At 38.5% G+C, this 27958-nt stretch overlaps 2 protein-coding genes across 4 annotated transcripts; one reads left to right on the plus strand and one right to left on the minus strand.

Annotated features, from left to right (window-relative positions):
- Positions 1-1153: 1153 nt before the first annotated feature.
- On the minus strand, positions 1154-21509 carry LOC134649172 (uncharacterized). Of its 3 annotated transcripts, none has more exons than XM_063503899.1 (11): positions 21152-21509; positions 15481-15639; positions 5640-5939; positions 5231-5365; positions 4708-4919; positions 4134-4297; positions 3749-3841; positions 3524-3661; positions 3099-3328; positions 2069-2257; positions 1154-1705 (listed from the first exon to the last, which is right to left on the minus strand). In XM_063503899.1, the coding sequence occupies exons 1-11, from the start codon at positions 21344-21346 to the stop codon at positions 1349-1351; spliced, it is 2172 nt and encodes a 723-aa protein (XP_063359969.1). In that variant the 5' UTR covers positions 21347-21509; the 3' UTR covers positions 1154-1348. The 3 variants fall into 3 exon arrangements, with proteins under 3 accessions (XP_063359969.1, XP_063359961.1, XP_063359975.1); XM_063503891.1 differs by having other exon boundaries at positions 15481-15642; XM_063503905.1 differs by lacking the exons at positions 15481-15639; positions 21152-21509 and adding an exon at positions 15305-15443.
- A 1358-nt stretch (positions 21510-22867) lies between these two features.
- LOC134649452 (nucleoside diphosphate kinase homolog 5-like) lies at positions 22868-27887 on the plus strand. Its single transcript, XM_063504210.1, has 4 exons — positions 22868-23012; positions 26139-26311; positions 27058-27203; positions 27643-27887. The coding sequence occupies exons 1-4, from the start codon at positions 22872-22874 to the stop codon at positions 27885-27887; spliced, it is 705 nt and encodes a 234-aa protein (XP_063360280.1). The 5' UTR covers positions 22868-22871.
- The last annotated feature ends 71 nt before the right edge of the window (positions 27888-27958 follow it).

A 27958-nucleotide genomic window follows, 5' to 3' on the forward strand; every position in this document is an offset into this window, starting at 1 on the left:
TCATCATTAATATTTTGTATTGTACTATAGTTCGTTTTTTTTACCATTAGAAAGAACTTGCAAGAAGGTAAGCGATCTTGACATGTCTTTTAATTGAAAAACGCTTTTTAAAAATCAAAAACTATTACTTACGAAAGCAGAAGAATATAAATGATCGTATTAGATTCATAATTGTTACATATTTACCGTAACTTATTTTTAAAATGTGTTTTTCAATTAAAAGACACATCAAGATTGTTTACCTTATTTCTAAAGCTAAAAAAACGAACTATAGCACATAGGTACTATCGCTGGGTCTTCTCTCGTGGAAGATATATAATGGCCAACCAACTACCTATTATAATTTCTAGATACAAAAATATATACCTATTTACATTTTCTTATAATCTCTATGGAATGGCAATGACTAGATGCACTCATCCTTTGGTTTGTGTTGGACAAACCTTGACTAGACTAGACTAGATAAAAGTTAAGACTAAAACGAATAAATAAAGCGAAACAGTCGGATTCTATCAAACATTTAAATATAAAAAAGTAGGTACTTACATATTTACAACATGGTCACGCATTCACTGGAGTCGAATTTAATTAGATAGTTAATTACTCATATTTATAATATGCACTTGATACCTCTCTGAAACTAACTCACTTGTGTGAATTTAGTTATACCTACTGTACAATTGCTGTACAATACAATTACCTACTAAAGGTATGTAATGTACAGGTCGGTAATAAATACGAGTAGGTATATTAAGATATATTATTTAACAAATGTAAACAAACCATTGATTTTATGGTTTACTATATTATTTAGCAAATGAATAAAGTTTTGAACTTTGTTATTGTATTTCTAATAATTTACTACTCGTAGCTCTTCTGATTCTGATATTATATTATTTAGATATAGTTTTAAAAAGTACTATTAATGCAATTTATTTTGATTGAACTTCTTGAACTTGATTTTTCAAGTGTAAGAAGTACCTATTAATTAATTTTACTTTAATATTCACACTAAACAACTATAAGATATTTACAATTGTTGGAACATTGAACACAACAAAGGGTCGTTTTATAAACAAGTGCTTCATAACGTCACTCATGTAGTTAATAACTTAGGGAAGTAGAATTTAAGTTATGTTACAAAAATATCCCTTGTAATCGGCTTAGCCTATAGTTCATAAAGTAGTATTTATGACGGGTTCTGGCCACGCTACCTCATCACATCACTGGTCACGAAGCACGAGAACTCGTCATCACTTATGTCTCAGAATTTGAGCATAATAGTGTCGTCCTGTATCACGCCCTTGCCACAGCCGTCGGTCGGGAACGCGCTGGGCGCAGGCGTGGCTCAGGTGCACAGTCCCGAGTTGTCCACTAACGACCGCGCGAGCACGTCGGCGGCCGCGATGTCGCTCACTTTGCCTTCAAAGTGTCCTCGAACGTGGAACATGAACTCCGCTTTCCCAGCAAACTCCTGTCTACACATTAAGCACAGGTGGTGCGCGTGTGTGTGTTGTCTCTCAGGTGCGTAATGCGTGTGTCCATGTGTGAAGTACGCGCCTCCGTTGGCAGTTTCGTTGACGACAGTGGCAGTGGAGACGGATGCGGTGGCGATGCCGTGCCCGTTCAGTATCTGCTGGTTCTGGTTGTGGTGATGCAACAGTTGCAGCTTCTCTTGGTTAGAAAGGTGGACTTTGTCTTGTTGCTGCAAATTATGAAAATACAGATTTATCAAATGATTGAAAACTTTCTATATACCAAAAAAAAATCATCAGTTCTAATAAAGCGATTTAAATCGCATCATAGGTTAATTATCACGATAACATTTTAAGAAATTATAAAGCAAACTGGTGAGGTAGTACATACCTATATGGTACTACGAGTAAGATATAGGTATATCGAAATAAGGTAGAAACCACTGCATCCCTCATGAAAATTGGATCCTTAAGTTTCATAGCCAAAAAGTCTGAATTAAGAGTTATATGTATCTACGCTTGACGGACCGAGAAATGTTGTAGTTGATAAGGAGATTTTCATAATTGTAAGTCTTAAAAGTTAGTGAAGTTACCTGATGCGTCGCCTGCTGCATCTTGTCTTGCAAGAGCTTGTTGTCTGGAAGATGCGACTTGGCGTGGGCGCTCCACTCGTCTCTGGTGGCGAATAGGCGACCGCACAGCTCGCACGACCACGACACCACCATACCCGCGGTGGCTGCGGCCACCGCCGCCGTTGCGCTTGTGTGTACCAAGTTTGTATTCTGAACAAGGCCATAAAAAAGTGTAACTTTATCCACTGTCGCATCTCACGCGCGTTCCATACACGTAGCAGCGGAAGATTTGCTACAACTCAGTAGCAAACACCTACCGTCGTTATCAAATAATTACGAAGCGAAGCGACATTTAATAAAGCAAATATCGATTTAAACATGATAAAAATGTTAAAAGCGCATAATATTTAGTTGTGGCTTTATACCTATTATTAGGCCTTTGTCAATATTTATTTATTTAAATTTTATTGCACTGTCAAAGTTGCACGAAAGGCGAACTTAATACCAGAAGGCATTCTCTACCATTATTTAACCCTTTAGGCCAAGAATAGATCATACAGTTTGAGGTGCGAGCAATATACTATACATGAGAAATTGTATTCTAACTATAAATAGGTATTTATGTTAAATACCATACATATAGTCTGTCAAGCCGGATATGTCAGTAGCAATGTAAAGCAAACTAAAGTATGGTATCCCTAGGAAACAAACAAAAAGCAGCAATGTACATCGAACAACGATGAAATGTAAACAAAACAGTTCCACAGATAAGACATAAATGACACACGATTTTTTAATAATTAAAACGTACTGTTGCTAACCCGCGATTTTTCAAATTTGCCGCCGTTTTCTACTGACAAGATTTGGTTGACCCAGTATACCTACTATACTTGGTCAACCAGATCTTGACAGTAGAAAAAGGCGGCAAATTTGAAAAATGTAGGCGCGAAGGGATATCGTCCCATAGAAAATTTGAATTTCGCGCCTTTTTTTACTGACAAGATTTGGTTAACCAGCTATAATTCATATATCATTATCATGGAAGAATTACCGTAAATGTGTGTCCGGGTACTTGGCACACTTGTATAGGCTGCTGGTGCGTATGTTGTTGTTGCTGCTGCTGTTGTTGCTGCTGCTGTTGCTGTTGTTGCTGCGCCTGTTGTTGTTGCTGCTGTTGCGCCTGTTGTTGTTGTTGTTGAGCCACGGCCGCTATTTCAGCCTGGCTCGGTTTTGTATCTTCCTGTTTGGTCAATTGCGGCTTCACGTCGTCTAGTTTTAAAGCTAGAGCAAAAATAATCCTGTTAGTTGTGATAGCGTCGTTCTTGAATGCGCGCCCCAATGAACGTCTTTACGTAAAAAATTAACAAGGGAATTTTGGTTCAACTGAAGAAATAGGTACGGACAAAAAAATGTTTGATCACCTTTGAAGAAAAAGGTTGTGTAAGTACCTATAACTTTACAAATGGACATGCTTACGTGGTATAGAGATGGTTCTTTTCCCAAGCGGTGCTATATTCGACGGCGTGATGTGTTTCAACTTGTTCATATGCAACACTAATTTGTCACGTCGAGCGAATGCCTTGTTACACACTTCACACACATATGGCTTCTCACCTGTGAAAATTTCAGAAGGCTATAGCGTCGCTTTCAAATTAAGTTACTTACATAACATAATATATTTGGATCTGAAGTTTAGCTTACCGGTGTGAATTCTCATATGAATTGTGAGCTTGTCTTTGCGTGCTAATCCTTTTCCGCAGACGGTACACTCAAACGCCTTACTGCCTGAAACAACTGTTAGAAATTATTTTAATAGCATACTTAAGAGTAACTTTCTGAACACCTTAAAATGTACGTTCTTATTATTAGAACAAATTAAATTATGTTCAGAAAATATTTTAACTAATTTATTTTCAGTTTACCTTAAAATGTCTCGCAATATTTTGTCAAGAGATATGTTTGCTTGGTGAACTTCTTTGTGACTGTAGTTAAACGATTGTTTAACGTATTTCCAGTCTATTGTTTCAGTAAATTAGGTACTATATTGTTTTAGGTCAATTTTAAATAGATCTCTAATTAGCCTTACCTTCATTAGTGGAACTGGTTGGTTTAATAGCCGGATGCTTCCTTACGGTTGTACCCTGAAGAGCCTTAAGCCTGGTGCCGGGATGCATCGAACCGCCTTCAGCGTACGGTTCCGTGAACGGAATGAGATTCGGCCTGGGTATGTTGTTCGTGACTTCTGGTGACCTGGTGATACAAGATATTCATAAATTCCTTATCCATAAAACTTATAGCAATCACTTTTGTCTCTTTCATACAAATATGAATGCCAGAATGACGGATATGGACAAACGATTATCAACGGTTTGTTAGAATTGACAAACGTTTATGAATAACGCCATTAGCCGTTGTCGTTGTCTAGTTAGTACACAAGCCTTATAATATTAAGTTTACTAAGCTGTGGGACTAGCTAGGTTTATTTGTGTAAAATTGTCCTATTTAAATAGTATCTTAGTATGAGCATTTAAATCCGAATACTATATTTTATTACATTTATCTTGGTAAATACTTAAACTGAATAATTAGTTATATGGGAGAAACTGTGAACAATTAGGTACCTACAAAAAAAACTCAATTCGTAGGTTTTAAATACGCACCAATTCCCGAGACTCTGTAACACTCGAACTCCTCCCTCAAAGCCCATCCCGACGTCATCGGGCACTGTAAATGTGCTGTCCGGCCCTCCGGTGCTGGAGCTCACTTGGGGGACTTTAATGGGCGAGTTGATGGTGGCGTAGTGGTGTTGTGTGGAGCTGACTGTAGGCGGAGACGGGTGGCCTTGGTGAGCACTGGCATTGTTCTGCGCTTGCTATTAAAACAAAATAAATTACAAGTTAAGACAAAAAAATAGTATTTAAATGTTATCTAAGTCTGCCTTAGAGGCAGCATCAATGGCGCATATCAATGAAACTACTACTAATAGAATAATAGAACTAGGTAGCCCAAACTAGTCGCTGTAAAGCCTGTAAAATAATACCAAAAAAACCGATATCGTAAAAAAGTTTAAAATTTCATTAAACACAATGATCGAGTTCTGTTAACCATTTTATGGTGTTCATATTCAGTTCCATTCCACTGTACTTTGTCCACCACTGACCTAGATGCTTAATTGGAACTTACTTGTAATTCTTGATGGTGGCGGGTAGCATTATTAGTGTTGGTAGTTTGTTGTTGCTGATGTTGCTGCTGCTGTTGCTGCTGTTGTTGCTGCTGTTGTTGCTGCTGCTGCTGCTGCTGTTGTTGTTGTTGCTGCTGCTGTTTAATAACAACAAACTATCTCTCATCATTAGATACTGATTCTGCGTCGACAAATGATAATTACCAACAAAATTCAGAAATGCATCGGGTCGGACCAATCTAAAATATTTCCTATTACAAATTCTATGAATAATAAAATATTTCGCCAAAAATTTTACAAATCGATTACACCTCCGAGTCCGATCACCTATTTATACATTCGGCATTAAAGATAGTTCTTACACATATCTTTGACGCCGGATGGTCGGTATGATGATGATTAGACACTTACTTGTTGTTGCTGTTGTTGCTGCTGTTGCTGTTGTTGCTGTTGCTGTTGTTGCTGCTGCTGTTGTTGTTGTTGCTGCTGCTGCTGCTGTTGCTGCTGCTGCTGTTGCTGCTGCTGCTGTTGCTGTTGTTGTTGTTGCTGCTGCTGTTGCTGTTGTTGTTGTTGTTGTTGCTGCTGTTGTTGTTGTTGTTCACGCCTTGCAGCAGCTGCAGCTTGGGCCATATGTTGTTGGACTGCCACGTGAGCTTCTAAATATGCCGTTTTTTGTGCTTCTGTCATCTTGTCCATGTTCACAGTCCCATCCTGTTAAGTAAATACTTAAAATCAATAAGCTATAGGTAATTATTTAATATGGCGGTAAAAATAAAGTAAATACATATAACAAAAAAAAATGTTTTTGTCGCATAATTTCATTTTCCACTGTAGTAAATTAAATATGCCTCAAAAAGGAATAAAATCAAAAGAAAATTTAGAAACTATTGTTTCCATTTTCTTGATACCTAGCTAAATAAATGAGTCGGAAGGTAATAAATTCTTGTTAATGAGTTTTACGCCATGGAATCCCCATCATAGAGTTTAAATAGCTCGGGTATTTATAAATCTCTAATGAAATACCTACCAATTATGAAACTACTTTTGGTGCTGTAATCCAGAACCTAATTAATCTTTTTTTTTTGATTTCCTCTACTCGTAAATTTGTCCATGAGTATAGATACTTACTAATTTATCTATTTACTAGTAGGAATTTACTAATCACAATATAAAAGTCACTCAAGTTATTGGAGGCGGGGCAGTCACCCCCAGTGCATTCACCCCGTGGTAGCGACCCCTGCGACTTCATTCCGCAACACCCTCTTAATTGCCCAAATTCGACACACTGGGTTCAATGACCTTTAGGATTCTTTTGTACGGCACTGATTTGACACATTGTCTTGTCTTGTCATATTGTGTTAATCCCTATATATTATCCGGCAGCTGACATCACATTAAAACGTGCCTAAATTTTAACCATATTAATAAAGTTTATCTTATTACCCTAGTCAAATAGCTTGCCTATTTGTATATAATCTTATCGCTGTCAGGTTCAAATTTACAAGTTCGAGATTGAGATAAGAGATCATACACTTTTAAACCCGTAGAGCGCTTAGTATTCAACGGTACGTAATTAAGTAATTCGAATCCCTATTTACCCTATTTAGGGTTCCGTACCTCAAAAGAAAAAAACGGAACCCTTATAGGATCACTCGTGCGTCTGTCTGTCTGTCTGACCATCCCCCCCCCTTTTATCTCCGAAACTATTGGGTCTAAAATTTTGACACAAAATAATTATTTACCCATAGATGACAGGAGACCCTATTAGAAATGTGCAGTCAAGCGAGTCGGACTTAATGAACGGAACCCTTGGAACGAGAGTTCCGTACCCAAAGGGTAAAAACGGGACCCTATTACTAAGACTCCGCTGTCCGTCCGTCCGTCCGTCCGTCCGTCCGTCCGTCCGTCCGTCCGTCCATCCGTCCGTCCGTCCGTCCGTCCGTCTGTCACCAGGCTGTATCTCACGAACCGTGATAGCTAGACAGTTGAAATTTTCACAGATGATGTATTTCTGTTGCCGCTATAACAACAAATACTAAAAACAGAATAAAATAAAGATTTAAGTGGGGCTCCCATACAACAAACGTGATTTTTGACCGAAGTTAAGCAACGTCGGGCGGGGTCAGTACTTGGATGGGTGACCGTTTTTTTGCTTGTTTTGCTCTATTTTTTGTTGATGGTGCGGAACCCTCCGTGCGCGAGTCCAACTCGCACTTGGCCGGTTTTTAGGGTTCCGTAGCCAAATGGCAAAAAACGGAACCCTTATAGATTCGTCATGTCTGTCTGTCCGTCTGTCCGTCTGTCTGTCCGTCCGTATGTCACAGCCACTTTTCTCCGAAACTATAAGAACTATACTGTTGAAACTTGGTAAGTAGATGTATTCTGTGAACCGCATTAAGATTTTCACACAAAAATAGAAAAAAAACAATAAATTTTTGGGGTTCCCCATACTTCGAACTGAAACTCAAAAAATTTTTTTTATCAAACCCATACGTGTGGGGTATCTATGGATAGGTCTTCAAAAATGATATTGAGGTTTCTAATATCATTTTTTTCTAAACTGAATAGTTTGCGCGAGAGACACTTCCAAAGTGGTAAAATGTGTGTCCCCCCCCCCTGTAACTTCTAAAATAAGAGAATGATAAAACTAAAAAAAATATATGATGTACATTACCATGTAAACTTTCACCGAAAATTGGTTTGAACGAGATCTAGTAGGTAGTTTTTTTTTATACGTCATAAATCGCCTAAATACGGAACCCTTCATGGGCGAGTCCGACTCGCACTTGGCCGCTTTTTAGGGTTCCGTAGCCAAATGGCAAAAAACGGAACCCTTATAGATTCGTCATGTCTGTCTGTCTGTCCGTCTGTCCGTCTGTCCGTCCGTATGTCACAGCCACTTTTCTCCGAAACTATAAGAACTATACTGTTGAAACTTGGTAAGTAGATGTATTCTGTGAACCGCATTAAGATTTTCACACAAAAATAGAAAAAAAAAACAATAAATTTTTGGGGTTCCCCATACTTCGAACTGAAACTCAAAAATTTTTTTTTCATCAAACCCATACGTGTGGGGTATCTATGGATAGGTCTTCAAAAATGATATTGAGGTTTCTAATATCATTTTTTTCTAAACTGAATAGTTTGCGCGAGAGACACTTCCAAAGTGGTAAAATGTGTGTCCCCCCCCCTGTAACTTCTAAAATAAGAGAATGATAAAACTAAAAAAAATATATGATGTACATTACCATGTAAACTTCCACCGAAAATTGGTTTGAACGAGATCTAGTAAGTAGTTTTTTTTTTATACGTCATAAATCGCCTAAATACGGAACCCTTCATGGGCGAGTCCGACTCGCACTTGGCCGCTTTTTTTGTTTATCTTCATCAAATCATCAAGCAAAACATGATACATTTAATTGGTACTTGGTTGACCTATGTAAGATTATTCCCTATTATTTGCTCAATTAAACAATTATTTGTATGCGAGGACAACGTACTGCTATCTTATCTTATCTTATACCTTTAAACGAGCAATTCTTGTATATATATATATATATATATATATATATATATATATATATATATATGTATATATATATATATATCTATATTTCGGTCTTCTCGGAAACGGCTCTAACGATTTCGATGAAATTTGCTATATGGGGGGTTTCGGGGGTGAAAAGTCGATCTAGCTAGGTCCTATTTCTGGGAAAATGCGCATTTTTGAGTTTTTATGTTTTCCGAGCTTTGCTCGGTCTCCCAGATATTCAAATTAAAATTAGTATAAGTATCTTATGTTTTATCTAATACCTTTAAACAAGCAATTCTTGTATATATATATATATTTCGGGGATCTCGGAAACGGCTCTAACGATTTCGATGAAATTTGCTATATGGGGGTTTTTGGGGGCGAAAAATCGATCTAGGTCTTATCTCTGGGAAAACGCGCATTTTCGAGTTTTTTATGTTTTCCGAGCGAAGCCCGGTCACCCAGATATTTTTTTTTAATATGCCGCCTTATCTTTACAGAACTTCGCTTTCTGCACAGGTAAATATCGGAAGACAAAATACTAAACTAAAATTCCGAATCCGCGATGGCATTGTTTGAATACCGCGTCCCCTAAAGATAAGGGAAGTTCCCTCAATGAGGGCGGAGGGAGCCTTATCTCGCACTGATTAAAAGCAAACTCTAAAGGGCCGAACACTAGGGTACGTGCGATAGGGTACATGTAAAGTGTGCATTATGTCTGGTACCCGAGTGTGTAGTTATTATCCTCTGAGATGGAGTAAAGTTGTTGTATTTTTCTAATGTAAAATAAATTATTGTATAGCGATACAATTGTGATATTAAGGGGGAAAGAGTAAAGTAAGTATATTTAAGGGGTTTAAATCATTCATAATGTAAACGTTTATTTAATGAGTTCTACTGGCGACTATCTTCGTAAAATTAGTACTTTCATTCCATTATGGGATGATTTACGCGATAAAAAATATCTGTTTCCTGGGACTCACAGTATCTCCATACCAAATTTCATCTAAATCGACTCAGCAGTTTACTTTAGAATTTATGATATTAGTGGGAAGGGATTAAACAGCAGGAGAAATAACCAATAATATTACTTAACATCAGTTAGCTATATAAAAATCAAAATACAAATTCTACAAAATGAAAAAAAAAAGTCCATTATTTTCAGTGTACACAAATAAATCGAGATCGATAACGTATCTAATTAATCTAGTTTTTACTCACCCCGAAACTCCAAAAATCATTGTAATATGAATCGATCTGCATATTGACGCATAAATTCTAATTATTTTCTGTTAAATTTTTAGCCTAATTTACGCACTCTTACACTTTTAAAAATCACTCAATATCCTCATCGTCATTTTTAATTCGATATGAAATTGCAAGTGTTAACCGGTGTTTCAATTTGTTACTATGAGCAAAAAGTATGAACAACCATAAGGACATAGGAGTCACGACTGTCGTAGTTACGTCACGCATTTGGAATGAAAGTACCCGGCGGTGCGAGTGTTGAAGAGGTCTCGAGACGTCTTGACGCGGCCCTCGGCCCTGCACTGCAGTGCATCGATCGACTTTCCCCTTCGCCACGCACTTTCCGGAAATTACTAGACGCAACATGCCGGAAAAGTTTTGTTCGTCTCAATTGAATGCCAGGATCTGCGTGGTACCGAATCAATGGGCCCGATTCGGATTTTAAAATAGACATCTGTTAAATATCTTTTAGACATCGCCAAGATACGATAACGATATGTTTAAGATCTAACCTGTAAATTTGACATTTACGCGATTCTGGAGATACTCTTGAACGATTTCCACAAGATATGGCTTAAAAAAAAAAAAAAAAAAAAAAAAAACTACTGGGACGGTCATTAAAAAAAAATAGGGTATGGATCCTAGGCAGGATAGCCGCTGCGGGGTCGCGGACGCATTGCGCGAGCTTCCCCGTAACCCCGCAACCATAGTGGTGAGAGGACACTATGGGGTTTAGTGGGTAGTGGGGCCTCTTTGCAGCCCTGAGTCCCACATAACCGTCCGGGTTTCTCTCCGGCCCGGCGGTATGCATACAAGCATTCCCCATGTAATAAAAAAAAGGTTAGAGCTGCGACCTCCTACAAAAACGAATGGCTGTCAGAAAAATAGATTAGGTTAGGTTAGAGCTGCGACCTCCTACAAAAACGAATGGCTGCTAGAAAAATAGGTTAGGTTAGGTTAGAGCTGCGACCTCCTACAAAAACGAACAGCTACCAGAAAAGTAAAATCAACTGCCATAAACATCACCTTTAATTAAACTTGATAGGTTTATGCCACCAAAATAGTATGCAATACATTTATCGGCGAAATCAATATTCGATTAAAATACTATTATGATTATCAACAGTATGCCAAAATATGGTTCTGGATTATAAAACTCTGCGAAGTGATTGTATGGTAAATGATACTATGCGAAAGGTAATTCTGCCAAACGACATTTCTGCCAAGTAACATTATGCAATACAAATTTATGTCAAAAAACTTTCTGCAACACATTAGTAACTCAATCTAAACTATAACGTACCGTACGATCTAGTACCGTGTCGTCTCTTGTGAATATCTTGAAGTTCGAATACGGCAGAATGTAGTTCTCGTACATATTTTGTTACGCCTTTACACGCTGGCGAAACTGGTGAATAAAGTTTTAATTGATTTACTTATTTGATTTATCCCAAATCGTTTTAACAACCCATTGGTTGAGTGAGTCGTTAAAGCCTTTCGAGTGACTTCATACAATGTATTTTCAAATACATAACTGGAATTGTACCTTTTGTTTGTTTAAGTACTTTATTCTTTAGAAACGTCATTTGAACTTTATAAGTCTGTTATAGATTTAATATTTGTTATTTATAAGTTTTTATAAAAGACTTAGTTTCGTAGCAGTCTACGAAATTCATAGACGTATGTAAGAGGTACGTATTTAAAACGTCTGTAGCTTCGTAGGTATTCGTAGGTCCCACGTTCGTAGTAAGCACTTAGCTGATTCGGCTTTGATGAATTGACTTGTTTTTATATCTAACTGCGTTTTTTACTTCAATTGTTTAAACTATCTTATCTAAATGTGACAATCTCGACTAAGTAAATTTCGATTCGATTACGGAACAGTTGTGTGTCTGTCTGTCCGTCCGTCTGTCAGTCAACATGCTCTGAAATTAGTGGACCGATTCCTTGGAATCTTGGTACACATATGTAAGTCGGTGACCTAATAGCGGGCGCGGGAGTTAACGTTAATACATTTTTTTATACGACCAAATTTTTTTATATTTTGTAATAATATATTTAAACAAAGAAATTAGGCAGTGCAAAGAAAATATTATTAGTACTTATGAATCATGAAAAACCTATATGAAGGTCAAGCGTGAGTAGATCTTACAAAAAAGATATGTGACGAAGTGGTGACGAACGTAAACCTTGGGTCGCGAGTCCGACTCGCACTTTGTCGGTATTTTTACTTTTAGCAATTCAAGTTGTAGAATTACTGAACAAGTAGTCGTACCACGAGTTGACACTTACTTTTGTTTACAGTGACGTTTACAGTGTATTAGGGCCATTTTATTTAAAGTTGTCCCCTACAGCTCTTTTGATCCTAATAGGAGAGAAAAAGTGTCCCAAGATTTCCATATATTTTTCGATCTTTCCATTCCGAAACCGCCATACAAAGTCTATGAAAAAATGGTAACGAAATGGGAAAAATACCTTGGGACACTTTTTTTCTCCTATTAGGATAGAAAGAGCTCGTGATTCTGAGTAGAACTAACATATAAATTCACAAATTAAAAAAAAGTGTAGGGGCAACTTAAAATAAAATGGTCCATTATTATAGTCGCAGTTCCTACCTAATTCATTAAAAATAAGTTTTTGGCAAAAATTTCATTTTTTGTACAAGCTTTTATCGCTGACTGTACTTTTCTTACGACAGACAACTAATACTCATCGAGACAATTCTAAAAACCCCTAACACAATTAGGTTGCGTTGTTTCATCACAGAGTTCTTATGGCCACCTCCTGTCTCCATCATCAGATCAGCTCGATGGTACCATAATATTGCATTGTCACCCGGCTTACATGTGTATGCAAAATTTCAGCTCAATCGGAAACCGGGAAGTGGATCTAATTTAACTTGCAAGATTCCATTACATAGTTACATACAGGTCGACCTAATAAAAGCGTGTTAAAATTGTGTTGGCTGTTCTCACACTCCTGTACAAATTGAGCTCGAGATTCATAAAATGACTCCGAGTTAATAATCATTATATTGCCTAAGGCAGCTGAGTTGTTGCGCGGTAGTATACCTACAGTACAGACTCGGTAGGTAGCGGAGAATAACAGCCCAGAAAATTAATGGCTTTTCCCACTGTCGTCATTGAATGCTCGCGGCCGTTTATTTTGCTAACAGAAGCCATTAGATTACGAATGTATTTGATCTTAGAAAATTATTGTAAATACTACCTACCTATTAATGTCATTAGAACGTTCTTATGGCATAAATAACATTAATAACAAATCACAGCGCCTCTTTGTTTTTATGATCCGTATTTGACCAAATAATCTCTACTTACTGTTTAAATTTGATTTACCAACATTACGAGGACTTGCCCGGGGAGATACAAATGGCTGAACAAACATATATAGCGATGAAGGCAAAGGCTACAAAGCTCAATATGGGGTAACTTTACAAACATTCTTCAAATCAATTAACTCGAGACTCAACTCTATATTATATGGAATAAGTAACTCATAGGAGTTATGAGTTAGTGACGTAGGAGTGAAAATGTAGAATTATTAACCCCTTAAAATGCTGGTTTTACTGTTGCCAGTAAAAAATCATACTTCATAGTAAGGAGTAAAAAAGTAATAGTAAAATGATGTGCAACTTCATAACAAAAGCTGGCTGAAAGTGAAAGCCACATTCAGATAATCCCAAACATTTGAGCGCATCTATTTTTAGCACCATGTGATGAGTGGGGACTGGAGCCGTAGGCGGGGGGCGTAGTAGGAATATCCTTCACCCGCTAGGTCAGGGTTAACGGGCCCCAGCTCGTGCCACCTTCCACCATCGACCTTGGGCCTGTGCGTTAATGCACCCGTAATGGGGGGCCTTGCACTCGACGTTAGGGGGGTTGAGATTTTTCGTACGAGCTGTGGGATTGTGGGGTGCGAACGCTAAGTGTTAGAGGTGGTGTAAACCACCCGAGTCCACGACCCACGTCTCAGGACGACATTTATCTATGTCATGTCATTTATAACTAATTTAATGGAATTAAAGTGTATTTTTTTAATGATATTAAGTTATTTCTTCATCATTAACGGTTCAGGAAATCAATACGCCGGTTACAAGATACTGATGCACCGATCCATACTTACACCCATAAAACAAAACGTCTCGGACATGCGTAGCCAACAACCAAATTTACAAGTGCTTAACTGCGCACTGATTGCTGACGACAGCCTTATAACTATCGTATTAAAGCGGATAATGCATTGCCTTACAAAACATGCTACACAAATCAGACTACAATTTTCGAACGTAACCCGTGCAGATTGAGTTCGAATTCCAGTACACCCAACTTGGTTATGCCGTCTCTATTAACTAGAACTGTATTCGGATGTACTAAGAGTTGATTTTCGTTTGCGTAGTTGTTGTGGGAGGTGGGTGATGGGTCGATAGAGCGCGAGTCCGCGCGGATCAATAGAGGAGACGCCCCACCCCGCCGACGAGACGCGCCGTGTATCGCCCGTCGCGTGCCATCGCTCGACGCACTGACCCTTACTTCAAGACCATACAAACAACGACCTGCAGTTGCATTTAAACCTAAGATGCATTCGTCAAGATGTTTTTTGATAAAATAATGATCAATGTAACGGGCAATATGTTATTTAAAGTTTTACATATGATCTCTTTTGAGGAGCAAATCAATACGTAGCAAGCACTTCATCAAACTCGTATTGTAATCATCCTAGCTAGAAAGGAACAAGTATTTACTTTATGTTGGCTAACTAAGCTCGTCTATGTAAACGTGTATTTATTATTACTTACTGTACTACTACTGTGTACTTATATGTTTATGTGTAAAGTTGTCCCCCTAACATTCGGTTTATAAGCACGTCGAATGCAACCCCATTTTTCTCCGACCGGCTCTTTTTCGTACGGCGAATATAATTACTAAGTATCCTTGCCTGTAATTCAGTCAACCAAATGCGTTCTTATTCTTATCCAAAATGTGTTTGACCTAATAATATACATTGAAGTAAGATTTTGTACATTGACTGTCCATTTCCTATTTCTATCGCACGCGCATAATTATATTGCTATCCCGCTCATATTGACCGCCGGTATCATGGACGGAACAGCAATATAAGTAATTATAAGTGATAGGAAATGGCGGATCAATGTATGAAATTCTTCGTAATTAGCATCCTTAATATAGCAATGATCTTGAAGTTGATTGTGGAAGCTTACCACTTACCACCCCTACGCTCGCATGTGTACCCTGGCGGAGTACTGTTAGCGACTGACCTGGAAGTTGATGGTGGAGGTGACGATGCGCATGGACTCGGCGTGGTTGCGCAGCACAGAGTCGGCGCTGAGGCAGCTTTGGCGCCACTCGTACAGCTGCTCCAGCCGCGTCACGCAGTGCTCGCAGATCTTCGTCAGGAAGTAGGTAGCCTGGCGGAGGACTGTTAGCTACTGACCTGGAAGTTGATGGTGGAGGTGACGATGCGCATGGACTCTGCGTAGTTGCGCAGCACGGAGTCGGTGCTGAGGCAGCTCTGGCGCCATTCGTACAGCTGCTCCAGCCGCGTCACGCAGCGCTCGCAGATCTTCTTCGGCAGGAAGTCGTCCTTCGATATCTGCTGGAAGTTTACACCTGTGTTAGGACTTGTTACCCCATCTGTAATAATATCACGTCAGGACAAGACACAATCTAAAATATATTTAAAGAATATATTCTAGGATTTGCCAATTTATGAAAGTATTATGTATAGAATATCAGGGTACCTAGGGACTAAACTGGCGACTCATCGAAAAGCACTATAATAATATTAAGTAACAGTGACTGTCTTTGAGCTAGGGTTATTTAATAAATAATAAAGAAATTCATGTGCCTTTTAGTGATTACAATCATTTCCCCATATATAACGTGGACATTTTAGTCAGCAAAAATACTAAATATTTCTTTATTATTTATTAATGTGCTGTCACAAATGCTTATTCCTCATGTGTATTAATTGTTATTCGAGGTTGAGCACTAACTATAATGGTACCTATAAATAATTTATAGGTACCATTCCTATAAATGGTGAATCAACTTTTCCTTGTCTCTCGTTGCCATGATTACGGTCGCCTGGGTCAGTCTTAAAACCCTTTGTTTTATGGTACTTAAATATTTAAAATAACCAAACATGCATTTTATTAAATCGGTCATGTAATATAATATATTAGTAGAACGTAGTATAACATTTTCGTGTTGTGAAAAACGCTAATTTCAAGGCTTAAGCCTTGAAATTAGTCTTTAAATTAAAGTTTTAATTTAAGTAAAAAAAGTAAGTAAAAGTAAGTAAGTATTAAAGTTTTAGTTTAAGTTTTAGTTTTTAAATTAGTCTTTAAAGACTCGAACCCTTAAGACTCTCGACGCTTAACGCCTCAAAGGCGGCAAAGAAGATTTCTTACATCCATACGCGTAAAATAAATACAATTCTCAAATATAGTCGAGTCTTCAAGACTTAAGAGTCTTGAGGGCTCGAGTCTTTAAGGCTAAAAATAAGCGTTATTCACAACACTGAACTATTGTCGTCGCCTGGCTGACGGCACAGAATAATAAGCAAAATAAAGTTGATCCACCCGTGTATAAAACACACCGCCGTAATCCGGATCGTATGTTTGTGCGTTTTCAATACCTATGCTAAGCGAAAATACAAAATAAATTACTAGCGACATATTATAAAAAATATAATGTTTTGCTCGTTTATAGATTACTGGTAATTTATTTTTTTACTAAAATGTTGTTTGTTCCTCGCTTAGGTGATTTGTAATCCTAGATAAATAAATATGTTTGAACTAAACTGAAGATTCATGTAAACCAGATTCAAGGTTGACATGATTTTAGTATATGTACGAGCAAGATTTGTTTGTTTGTGATCATGATCACACATGTTGAATTTTATAACAAATTCTAGTAAAATATATAGCAAACAAGCAATTTATCACAATAATGTGGATATTAAAATAAAATATGGAAATGTTACAAAAATACAGGACCTGAAAGTTTCAAAATTTAAGTTTTTTTTTTAACTTCCAAAAATGATAAAAGTAAGGGTACCATTCGATTCCTTATATTTTATCCAAAAAAATATTGTACAGCAACTATATATATAAAGAATTCGGATAATAAAGTAAAAACCACGTGGAAAATCATATCTGAAAAAACAAAAAAGGTAAAATCACAAATTCGACCCCAAATGAACCTCTCAATTAATGGTGTTTTAACTAGCGACCCTGCTACTGTAGCGAACACTTTTAATACGTACTTTGCGTCAGTTGGAGCACACTCGACAAATGATATACCTTGTGGCCGTCGTGTTCTTAACCCGTGTACTAACTCATTTTTTCTGTCACCGGTTCAGCCATCTGAAGTCTACAAATGTATACTACAGCTTAAAAATAAAATTAGCCATGGAATTGATGAAGTCCCCCCAAGACTAGTAAAACACTGCGCCAGAGAACTCACTCATCCTCTAACTTACTTAGTCAACCAATCATTCTTTGCTGGAAAATTCCCTGCATTATTGAAAATCTCTTTGATAAAACCTGTTCCTAAAAAAGGCGACTTAACTGACCCAGGACAGTATCGTCCCATCGCTTTATTAAGTACCTTTTCAAAAATATACGAATCGGTCATGGCAAACCGAGTTTCATCCTTTTGTAACAAATTTAATATATTTAATGATTGCCAATACGATTTTAGGAAGCAAAGGTCCACGACGCTGACTGTCTTTAAATTCACCCAGGAAGCTTTAAAAATAATCGATACTAAACAACATGCATTCGGCCTACTGGTCGATATGAGTAAAGCCTATGACAGGGTCCAACATAACATTCTGCTAGAGAAACTCGTCGGCATTGGTATACGCGGAGTGGCTCGAGATTGGTTCGAATCATATCTACAAAATCGTGAACAGATTGTTGAAGTGGATCACTTCAATACTATAAGCAATACTGTAACTAAAGTACGATCGAACAAAATCGTAACAACGTGTTCTATACCCCAAGGAAGCGTACTAGGATGCATCTTGTTTTTACTCTACGTAAATGACCTTCCTGAGGTAATAAATACTCAAATCTCAGACGCAGAGTGTTTCCTCTATGCGGACGACATATCTCTTGTACTGCCTTGCCTAACCACTACTGAGCTAACTGATAAGTTGGAATCTACCTTGAATGTCATGTCAACTTGGCTGAGTGAACATAACCTATGCATAAACTTATCAAAAACAAACTTAATCGAGTTCAGGCTTCACCAAAGAACAGCGTTAGAAACAGAAATATCCTATAACAACACCAAACTGGAGGTTGTTAAAACATGCTCTCTGCTCGGTATTGAAATTGATCAGCATTTAAATTGGAAAAACCATATAGATAAGATTTCTTCAAAGTTATCCCAATTTACTTACGCCCTGAAAGAAATTAAAAAAACCTCTGACCTAACTACAGCAATTTCCGCTTATCATGCATTTGCCCAAGCGTGGTTACAGTACGGCATTATTTTATGTGGCGATAGTACTAATGCCCCTGACTTATTCTTAATTCAAAAAAGATGCATTAGAATTTTGAGCAATATATATGTGGAAGAATCATGTAGACCCCATTTTATTAAACTCAAAATACTAACACTGACATCCTTGTACATTCTCGAGTCATGTAAATTCGTGCGGAAATATTTTTATCTCTATACCCAAGCTAAAGACCTTTGTAAAGGAAACCATAACTTGAGGCCAAGGAACAAACTGGTGCCAATTGGAATAGCCAAACTCAAAATGATCTCGAACGGACCACATTCCATGTCAATGAAAGTCTACAACAACTTACCTAGTCATATAGTAGCTGAAGAGAAATACAATACTTTTGTTACAAAACTAAAAAAATATTTAATATCTAAAGCTTTTTACACTCTCGAAGAATATATGAACGACGGATCGGAAAATATGTATTAGTTTTAAGTGTAAATTTAACATTTTTTTTTTCCCTATGTTAAGTTATATTTTAAGATTTGTCACGCCCTAGCAGGGTCCATGCTGTACTTTATAATGTTATTATTATAATATGTAAGCACCTTATAATACCATGGTTGGCATTCAATAAATGAAATGAAATGAAATGAAATATACATAAACGCAATATTTCACCGACAAAAACGCAATTTTCTTGTTTTGTGCATACTACAAGATGGGCTCTCAGAGACCTTGACGTCACGTTCATTTATCGTTTTGTTAAGAGCGTTTCGCGAGTGAAGTGCGACTGTCGGCCTTTGACTACAATTTCTGACTTTTGTGTTACTTTAATTTTAATGCAATGGGACCCATATAGACATTTGATCCTAAAAACAAACCCGATCGATTGATACCATAAATGAAAATTAGTCATGTAGCCTATTATAACCAATATTAATTTCAACCGTGGGAAGGAAAATCAAAACTCAATTAAAATCTAAATAAAAAATAGATTAAGAAATTAAGAGTTTTGTTTGTAAACCTTATTATTAATGTGTGCAATAAACAATTTAAATTTTTTTTTTTTTTAATAGCAGTCTCTCTCCGCATACGTGCGAGAGCTTCCCGGATGAAGTATTTATGCAAGCAGTTAAGAAAGTTTTGACATAATATCGAGATGTTGAATATGTCAAAACATCGTTTGAAAGCAGCTGGCGTTCGTAGAGCTGAAATGAACAGTTTGTACTTATAGACAATTATTTCATTCTAGTACAAAAAATATAATAATAAAATAATAAATATGTAACAGACAAAAAATATATTTTGACCCGACGCCATTGAAGCAGTGACACAATAAATTTATATTTTTATATAGGTATGATGGCAATCATCATCATCATCAGCATAACACTGATATTGATTCTTTCAACGACGACCGGTCTCATCGAAATTGTTCCCCGCGATTTTGTCAATTATCGTCGGTCGACCGGTAGGGGTCGTCTTTTGCTGCGTTCTGTTTTTAATAATAAAGTTATTAATCATATGTCATCAGTATTATCCGATAAATGTGTTTATTGCCTCAATAATACCCCCTATAATAAATATTGGAATCAGATAAGGCGCCGGTACCCCTCAATAACATAAATTTGTAAGCAATTGTCAACGGCCAATTAGTTATCCGCATGTGGACAGGCGGGCCACGTAAACAAGTGACAGGGGATTAGCCAGTCACGTGTCGGGCGCCACGGCACGGGCGAGTACCTACTGCGAGTACCGCGACCTACTTACGTCGGGTCAATGACCGCCCGGTGCAAATTGCAATTTTATAAAACCGCACAAAATTCCGATCCGGTACCAAAATTATTTTTTTTATTTTTCGTATATTATTAGAATAAAGTAACAGTTTTAAAATCCGTCTTAATAAATTTAAATTGAAAGAAATTAGGTACAATACTTGTAATGAAAATGTATGTTTATTTTCAAAATAATGACTAAATAAGACGAAATAAGTAATTCATAAGAAGAACTGTACCTACTGCCAGACGCGTAGGTAAATATATATACGCCGTATCACACCGATTGCAAAAAACATCTCCATTTAACAAAACAACATTATACTTCTACGTATATCCTGTCGTTTACCATACTTGTTAAACCTTCCACCCTTAAAGTATAAAAGGAATAAATATAAGTCCACCCTCTAGCTACAAAATTTCGAAAATCTCCTCTTCAAAGAGTTAAACATCCCCCGAGGGAGAAGGGGCGACCGTGACGTCACAAAAATCTTTGATTACCGCTTCTCGAGCTTATTTCTAATCATTTATGATAATGTCAAACTTTATTACGCAGTTGGATGAAGAAGTATTAAGTAGGTAGGTAAATAATTTATTGAAGCTATATTTATTGAAGGACTTAAAAAAAATCTCAAGGTCCAACAGGTATCGTGTCCCGTAATGTTGTTGTCGTAGCCGCGCCGTAGCACGCATGCGTCTACGAGCTCTACGGCAAACGGCGTAGCGGAGAAGTCGATGCATCTTTAGGCTTTCATGTTTACACTTTATGAAGGACTTAAGACGTTTTAGTTATGATTATGAATTTCTAAGGTGGCAAGGATGATCAGTGAATACGTACAATAAAATGAAGAATAAGGACTCACCATAGTCGGCAGACACGTCCGTAACTTGAAAAGTATCTGCCTCTGCTCAGACTCCTTGTCGAATATGTGCAGCCGCGGCCCGCTCTTGAGAGAGCAGAGCCGACAGAGGTCCGTGAACGCCGTGAAGTTGAGGTCCTCGGGCTCCGTCATGGCGAAACACCTGATAAGCAGGTCGAGGAGGCAGGAGTTGTCCATGTATACGCCGGTGTGTTTCGGGTGGCGGGAGTATTAGAGCGGCATGGCAGGGAGGCGTCACGCCGCCGTGTGCTCCGGGGGGGCACTGGCTGGCTCCCCTGTCTGCCCCCGGCCCCCCCGACCCCCCCGGGCCTGACCCCCGTCCCCCCACGCCGTCGCACGCAGCCCCCGCGGGGTGGCGAGGAAAATGCGTGCCAGTTTTCCTGTTGCGAATGCAATCGTCAATTGTAATGGCGGATCGATTGATTTCATTGTAAAGGCTTCATTTTTCTTCACGTACCTAGGGTTAATATTGAAAACTGCACTTCAGTGACTTCAGTGATAATTAAACCGACATCAAATTTGAATTTTGACACAGAGATATTAGTCGCAAATTTTATGTGATTTTGCAGATGAAGTTAATTAGACAGATAGATAAAGTCTATTTTTTAATTCGGTAGACTGAAATGACAGTTAATAGTATGAACATGAAATGTCATTTCATACTATTAACTGTCATTTCAGTCTACCGAATTAAGAAATAGACTTTAGATAGAGATTACAGAGAGACGTAGAAATGTTAAAAAAGTACGCGTACACTCATAAAACATGTTACTATGAACAGGTACTTAGCTACGTCTCAGTGTTGTAAAAATTCAGTTTAATACAGCCAACGGGTTGTGACTGTTGCACATTTTCAAACCACTATTTTTATAAATAAAACACTCTATATACTAGAGTGTTTTATTTATAAAAATAGTGGTTTGAAAATGTGCAACAGTCACAACCCGTTGGCTACCTACTGTATATAGGTTACCAATCCTATTCCTAGAAATAGCTAACACAAGTGTACCCTTCTTAGGTGGGTAGGTGGTAACTGACCTAGACCTTAGTGCTTACTTCAACGGGGCTGCTTGTGACACCCTACATACTCGACACCCCACGTAGAAACTACTTAAGTATACCTACGCAAACAAAGTAAAGTTAAAATAATAGCATTAATTTAATATAGCTATATATATAAAAAAAACTACGTAAGGATGAAGATTTCGCGCTAAATGCGCGCTGACGTTTATAGTTTTTGACATTAATGTCATTTCCTTTTTCTACACTTGTCTGAGAAGCAAACTGAAAAGGTTTTTTATAGAATATGTTTGAGGGAAGTAGGTCGTATCTTTAATAAATTATTACTTCAGTAGTGTCAAAGAGTAGTATAATATATATATGAGTAGTGTTCAGAATATAAGTATTATAATATAAACCTATGTGCCTCACTAATAGCATGTTCATTTGATGTGCATCAATCCACAGAGGTCAGCATGACTTGCTCTTTATTTTATTTTTTTACTTCAATTATTCATTTCCTTTAAATTGGCAAATTATTCGCAGCGTACGCCATTTCAATAAAAAAAAACAAGTGTCATAAAAATAAATAAGGTTTTTTCATTCTTACGGCAATTTAAGTAATCACCCCATAATCACCCGCTTGATAGTATTTTATTTATCAAGCAAAATAATTTAATTCATTGTTTTTCTATCGGAAAGAATGTCGGTCGCGTCCTCAGACTCTGACTTGGAGTTCCAGTCGTACTCGGAGCGCACGCTGGCGCTGATCAAGCCGGAGGCTCTCGAGGATGCCGAAGCTATAGAGAACCACATTCGGAACAACGGCTTCGCCATACTTGCTGTTAGTCTACTTCACAATTCTTTGACTACAAAACCGATTGACCCCAAAGATGTACGCTTTGTTTTAAATCGTTTCGTGTGAAAATTAACATATTCACTGCCAGGAACCCGCTACTCAGGTTCTCTGTTCGTAGCCGCTTTTCGCTACATAGGGGTTTTCCCATGTTATCGGCTACGCTCGTAGCGCGTAGCTCGCGCTGGCTGTTAAATACGTCCATGCTTTTCGTACATGTGACTTGCATTTGCGCATAACGTGCGTCGCAATGTTATAGCTTTATATTTGCATTTGTATGAAGCCATACAGAACTGTTGTTACTTAAGGGGTTAAAACGGTTACAGTTTACTACAGCTGCTATTAATAAATGAGAAATCATGAGCATAAGAGCCACATAGGTATATAAAGCTAATTGATAAAGCTATTTAAATTAGGTTCTGCTGTTGTCTCTTCTGCAATCTTAATAATATGGAGAGCGTTATGAAAAACTCAGGCCAATAAACAGCTGTTGCGTGCGATATGAAAAGTAAGGAAGGGGTGAAAAGAGAGAGGCATGGAGAAATATTCGTAGGTAGATACCTACGAGTACATTATGATGCGACGACGCAGTACCTACCTAACTGAAAATAACAAAGGCATAAGAACTACGATAAAACTTGCGGAACAATAATAACCGACAGCGTATTAGGGTGTGTTTTCGGTTGTCAATGAGTAGATACATAAAACAATAAATAAATATATCGAAAACTAGATGCCACCCGCTTGCTCCTGAGCTCTGTCTATTATGTGTGAGAGCGAAGCACTGATGCTCACATTGAATTGGTATCTTCGTTCGTAAATGCGCCCCCTATTTATTGGAAATACCTACCTATTACACACAAGTTTGCCGCACGTGCGGTAGACGACGACATTTGGGCTTTATGGCTTAATATACGCGCGGTTACGAATTACCACCGTCCTCACATCTACTTTTGCCTATGTGACTTTGTTATTATAAGACGTTACATAACCCAGTCATAATCGATTTCATTTTGTGACTAAAAAAAGAAGTGTTGTTTCTATACCTACTTAGCTATTTAGTTAGGTATGTCTAAAGGCAGATTGTGAAACTCCTATTGCTTCATTAGAATCAGTCATCAAAATGGCACCCCTTTTTTACATTCCTTGGGATAACGGCGCGGCGAGTCCGAATGTCCGAGAGCTAGGGTCGGCACAAACACCTTTTCTTGCTGTCCATTTTGTATTTACCATCGCAAAGAACTAAGTGATTCGTTCAAAAGTGGGTTGTAGCCTCAAACTACCTAATTATGCGCTAGCATTGGAAATAGTTATTTGTGCAACAAGAGAGCAAGGTTAGTTTTTACTATGAGTTCTAATTTTGAGTCTCGAGGAATCGAAAGACTCTACAATGAGAATCACGAGCGTAGCGAGGGACTCTAAGCCACGAAGTGCAAAAAAACGTTGGTCTATACACCCACTAACATAATTCACCCTTTACCCATACACCCATTCAAATATCTATACATAAATTGGTACTTACTTATTGTGAAAAAAAAAATAAGTATGTCGAATTTCTGCTCAGAGTTCAGTCACTAACTGGAAATATATCGTGAATTTTATGACGAAAAGTTTGTTACCGAAAAATAACTCCCAATGATGTGTGAAAATAGTTTTGGGACAACTAGAGCCATAGCAAAATTCTAGCTAGCTATCTAGTCGTAGCTATGCTTATTTTCTATCAAGTTAGAAAATGCGCGCGTCCACTCGTCATGTCCAGGCGAGGGCGGGCGATATGCAAAGTGTCACAGCGAGGGGTGTCGCCATTGTTCCGCGTCACTGCCAGCCCTCGTGCAGGGCTGCCACTGATGACTTATTCTACTGTAGGTACTGTTGACTAAGCTGTCATTTATAAAAAAAAATGGTTTTTCACGAATATGAGTGATATTATCAATAAAACATGTGTCATCTACCTACTCTACTGCGCGAATTTTGCGCATAGATAAAATAACACACTAATGTAAAACGAACCGATTTCTGCCCAAAAATATTTGTTGATTGTGTTTGGTTCAAAATTAGAATGTCCGGCCGTCACTTCACCATCACCGCCTTCATTCCCGATCACCGGAGATTTTTAGTATGTTTCATGAGAGATATCTCAAGAAATTGCTGTTAAATTAGTTCCTTTTTTTTAATTATCTGCATGATTTATTTTTTCCATTTGACATTTTAAGGCAAGTATTTTTTTTTAAAGGCGATTTGATTTTGACAACCCTATAATCAACTGTGTACTGACTCTGGAGCACCCCAGCTATGTTATCTATGGAAGCCATGAAACTAATTAAATATTCTTGTTGACGTTTGAAGGGCCAGCGTAGGCAACTGACGGATCTGGTTATTATTAGGTACATTCGCTTAGGGATTCCTGAACGCCCTCGCGCCCCGCGATTTATGAAGGATTCCGTTCTTTTCGAATCCATGTTTTATTTTACTCATAACTTTTGTAAGAACTTGGTAGCTATGCTTAACTATATGGTTCTTAAAAATGTTTCATTTGTAATGCGCTAAGTTAATAAAAAACCGGCCAAGTGCGAGACGGACTCGCGCACGAAGGGTTCCATACTATTAGGTACCCCAAAAACGGCAAAAAAATCACGTTTGTTGTATGGGAGTCCCACTTAAATATTTATTTTATTTTGTTTTTATTATTTGTCACGGTTCGTGAGTTACAGCCTGGAGACAGACAAACGGACAGACGGACAAATTATTCTTCACTCACTCTCACCAATTGTGATCCAAAAAAGCGCTAAGACTTGTTTTTCATGCGTTTTCTGTTCCCACCACATCTTAAAACTTAAAGAAAAAAAAAATAGTTTACCTACACGTGCAAAACGTAAACTTATCACGATGAGAAGATCATAATTTTGACATTGATGCAAATGTATAGAGTCGGACCAAGCTAACTCTGCAGCGGTTTTGGTAGCACTACAACTGTGTTACCTATTTTAAACGTCATAATTTCATAGAAGCTTGACGCCTAAAATACCACTTGCACAATCTTGGCACGACTCTAATGTAATTTTTATCACTATAATCTAAATATGTACCTATATCTACTTGCATTGTATTCAACAGAAACGACAAGTCCACTTGACTCCGGAGCAAGCGGCGGAGTTGTACAAGGGCCACTACGGGCGCCACCACTTCCCGCACTTGGTGGCGCACATATCCCGAGCGCCGGTCATCGCGCTAGTGCTCGCAGCTCGCAACGCTATACAGAAGTGGAGGACGCTTATGGGACCCGCCAGGTACAGTCACCACACGGGATTGTTGTTTAGGGTTCTTGCTAAATTGGAAATTCTATAGCGTAAATATTGAACAACCAATTTAGCTGGGACCCTAAATGGCGCAACAATAGCGGAGCGTGATGGTACTTACATGTCCTTGGAAAATTAGCATCAAAAGAAGCGGGTGAGACTCCGTGGCAAAAGCATTTACATACTATTTTCTACTAAGTGGCTCCATAAAGTCTTACAAGTAATAACTATTAAATTAAAAACACCTACGCTATATGTCAACAAATTCCATTTCACCTATGCCAAAAATGCCTTATGTAATTTTGGAAAAGAGCTGATACTCTTCAAACTGCTTCGATTGCCATGAAACATAGCTAAAATCTACCGCAAGAAAACTCGCTTTCACGTGAAATAATCCGCATCGAAATCGTCCCATCCGTTGGAGAGCTACGATGCCACAGACAGACATTGGCGTCAAACATGTATAACACCCCTCTTTTTGCGCCGGGGCTTAAAAATAAGAGTTAGGGCTGATATAGACGGCGCGCGAACGTGCATGCAATTTTAGTTACATTGCGGACTGTTGGTTACGTCCAATTCAACCCACCGATCAAAACCCGCAATGTCATGTAACTCGCATGCGAGCTCTCGTATCGTCTAAATGAGCCCTTAGTGTGGCAGAATACCAACTTTCGAACGTGAAAAATATAAATATTAACGCGTAATAATAATAAATATTAGCATTTCGTGGACTGCAGGGTGGAGGAGGCTCAAGCGTACTGGCCGGACAGCCTGCGCGCTTGCTACGGGCGCCGCAGCGCGTTCGGCGAGTACTTCAACGGTCTGCATGGCAGCGAGAACCTCGCAGAGGCAGTCAGGGAGATACACTTCTTCTTCCCCACTAGTACGGTTTGAAAACTTTCAATAGGATTATTGCAGGTTAGGGTACCTAGAGGAGGCTGAGACGTACCTACCTACTTTATGGCCGGTACTTAGGAGGTTGTAGGTAGGTATCCTTGAATAATACCTATATTGCATCAAAAACAAATTTTGTCATAATTAAATACGTATTTCTATGAACAGGTAATATAGCAATGAAGAGAGAAGACTGCAGACAACCTCAGGGTAGCACGATTAAAATTCCTAAGGTTACCTGCAAACCTACACGACAAAGTGCGCAAAAATATGGGTCTAACATGTTAATTGTGTTATATATTTTACGCGCTTCCTATTGCGAGTCTGCGAGACATTGCAGCATTGCTACAAGTGACTGTACATACCTAGTCTTTGGTCACCATAATTAACCCAAGTTAGCGTTTCATCGATCAATATTTAATCCACAGTGGTAGTGGGGCCAATCCTCCGGCGCTGGCAAGTGAAGGACTACATCCAGAAGCACCTGACGGAGGTGCTGACTGGCGCGCTGACGGCGCTGGCGCACGAGCGGCCGGCCGAGCCCGTGCTGTGGCTGGCCGAGTACCTGCTCGACAACAACCCCAACGAGCCGCGCGTGGCGCCGCAGCCGCGCGACTTGCGGGCGGACGAGCGGTGCGTCACCCCCAGGCCCAGTGTGCTGACCAATGACTAATTTATACTCGGGCCACTTGCACCATCCCACTAACCCGAGTTAACACATTCAGTGCCAGCGCGAGCTACGCG

Source organism: Cydia amplana, chromosome 1 (genome assembly GCF_948474715.1).
Source record: "Cydia amplana chromosome 1, ilCydAmpl1.1, whole genome shotgun sequence".
Classification (NCBI taxonomy): Eukaryota; Metazoa; Arthropoda; class Insecta; order Lepidoptera; family Tortricidae; genus Cydia; species Cydia amplana.

Bases quoted from the DNA above. Each gene is read 5' to 3' on its own strand.
- LOC134649172 (XM_063503891.1), bottom strand. From the start codon at position 21,346: ATGGACAACTCCTGCCTCCTCGACCTGCTTATCAGGTGTTTCGCCATG. The intron at 5,940-15,480 runs GTCAGTAGCTAA...TTTACTTAACAG, and splicing joins CCTCCACCATCAACTTCCAG to GATGGGACTGTGAACATGGA. The intron at 2,258-3,098 runs GTAATTCTTCCA...GGCCTTGTTCAG, and splicing joins TACCCGGACACACATTTACG to AATACAAACTTGGTACACAC.
- LOC134649452 (XM_063504210.1), top strand. From the start codon at position 22,872: ATGTCGGTCGCGTCCTCAGACTCTGACTTGGAGTTCCAGTCGTACTCG. The intron at 23,013-26,138 runs GTTAGTCTACTT...TGTATTCAACAG, and splicing joins ACGGCTTCGCCATACTTGCT to AAACGACAAGTCCACTTGAC. The intron at 26,312-27,057 runs GTACAGTCACCA...CGTGGACTGCAG, and splicing joins ACGCTTATGGGACCCGCCAG to GGTGGAGGAGGCTCAAGCGT.